Below are 1,988 nucleotides of genomic sequence, written 5' to 3' on the forward strand. Positions count from 1 at the left end.
GTGTGTGGAGTTTTCTAAGGTGTGTGTGTATATGTTTGTGTTTGTCTAGGTGCCAACCTGAAGGGGGTGGATATGGAGGGTAGTCAGATGACTGGTATTAACCTACGAGTTGCCACGCTGAAGAATGCCAAACTGAAGAACTGCAACCTGAGGGGAGCTACACTGGCTGGGACAGACCTAGAGGTGAAAACACACACACACACACACACACACACACACACACAATAACACTCACTGGGACAGACATAGACCCCAATTAATTTACCTAAATGATGGGACATATAACTGTCCCCAGATCCACCCAGGAAATGGCCCTTGGGGTTAGAGGTGACTAACCCTCTCTCTCTCTCTCTCTCTGTCTCTCTCTCTCTCTCTCTCTCTCTCTCTCTCTCTCTCTCTCTCTCTCTCCCTACCGAGCAGAACTGTGACCTGTCGGGGTGTGATCTGCAGGAGGCCAACCTGAGGGGGTCTAATGTGAAGGGAGCCATCTTTGAGGAGATGCTGACCCCTCTGCACATGTCCCAGAGTGTGCGATAACAGTATGAATAGTCAATTGGCCTAAATGGGGCCACTTTTTCTGTTTCATATGGATTTTCTTTTTTATCACATGGTGCTCCACGTCACGTCCAGTTGATTGTATCTCATGCTGTGACAGTGCTGTTATTGTTTGATTATGTGTTCTTATACAATAATGTTTCTACTGTATCTTGTCCTCTTGGTGCCAATGGTTAGCTCTCTGTAATGTGTAACTTTATCCGTCCACTAGAGAGCAGTGTCTTGTAGACCACAGCCCCTAAGTCTTACCATGGGCATGTCAGATAAAAGCAGTGTTTGTCCTACTTTTACTGTACGTAAGCTATGCAGGCTTCATTACCCAGGCTGGCCTTAATGCAGAAGTTGCTAATACGACACAGACCCAGACACAGACACAGACATGGAGAGATGTGGTCTGTCTTTGCACTGGCACGGTGCACGGTTTAGACTGAATTTCTAAAAGAGAAACAAGAAGGTTAAGGGTACCTCTGTCAAGACCTATTGTGAATAGAGGTCACTTTTGTACCTGTGTTTGAACACATGTAGTCCCCCTTAGCAGAAGGAACCACCCACTCCCATTCTCATGTGGTCACGGATCAAAGGGCGGGGGAGTACATGTCAGAACGTAGGCTCACGTTGTAACTACAGCGCTCGGCATTCCGAATGGGACAGTGAATCCTTATTTCTTCTTCGTTCGGCTCTACGCTCCAAAAGTTTGGATTTTAAATCAAACAATTACTATGAGGTGAATAGTGAAACCAATACGTACATAAATACCATCAAATAAATCAGATCAGAATCAGAATTATGTTATTTGGCCAAGTATATTTGCACATACAGGAAATTGACTTGGTGAGGTTGGTGCATGGGACATAAAAAAAAAAAGCTGAGAATCTCTTATTTTAACCTCATAGTAATTGTTTGATGTAAAATCCAAACCTCTGGAGTGTAGAGCCAAAAGAAGAAATAAGGATTCACTGTCCCATTACTTACGCAGGGCACTGTAGGTATGTCACATATCCTGTATGTACTGCAACGCTTAGTAAACTTAAAACTTGAGAAGAGAGACACTGTACTTATATGTCCGCACAAAAACAATGTGCACCATTATGGTGGATAAAGCTACAGACTTGCACCGATGACGCAGATCGACTTTGAAAGGCCTTTGTGTCTGTTATTGGCTCCATTGGTTGGTTGTATAACATTCATGCACTTACTTAGTTAGTCAGTCTTCATAAGAAGCTTTGTCACATGACATACCATATGAGTATTACGTTATGACACACACACACACACACACACTGTTTTGGGGAAAACTATGGGCTCAAAAACAACAGTATTACACATACTCCCATTCAGCGAGAGAGGAGTGAGGGGGTCTGTATCAGTGTCAGTGAGGGCTGGTCTAGACTGGCTCAGAGGAGACTGAACCAGTAGAACCAGTAGAACCCCGA

The 1,988-nt window shown here is 44.2% G+C and overlaps 1 protein-coding gene across 1 annotated transcript in view; it reads left to right on the plus strand.

Moving 5' to 3' along the window:
* The window catches only part of kctd9b (potassium channel tetramerization domain containing 9b), a 4,700-nt gene extending 3,023 nt beyond the window's left edge, over nucleotides 1-1,677 (plus strand). Inside the window, exons 11-12 of the mRNA XM_083669651.1 lie at nucleotides 50-183; nucleotides 421-1,677. Of these exons, the coding sequence (XP_083525777.1) occupies nucleotides 50-183; nucleotides 421-537 (251 nt within the window). The 3' untranslated portion in view covers nucleotides 538-1,677. The remainder of the gene's footprint in view (nucleotides 1-49; nucleotides 184-420) is intronic.
* The last annotated feature ends 311 nt before the right edge of the window (nucleotides 1,678-1,988 follow it).

Source organism: Argentina silus, assembly GCF_951799395.1.
Source record: "Argentina silus genome assembly, chromosome: 5".
Lineage (NCBI taxonomy): Eukaryota > Metazoa > Chordata > Actinopteri > Argentiniformes > Argentinidae > Argentina > Argentina silus.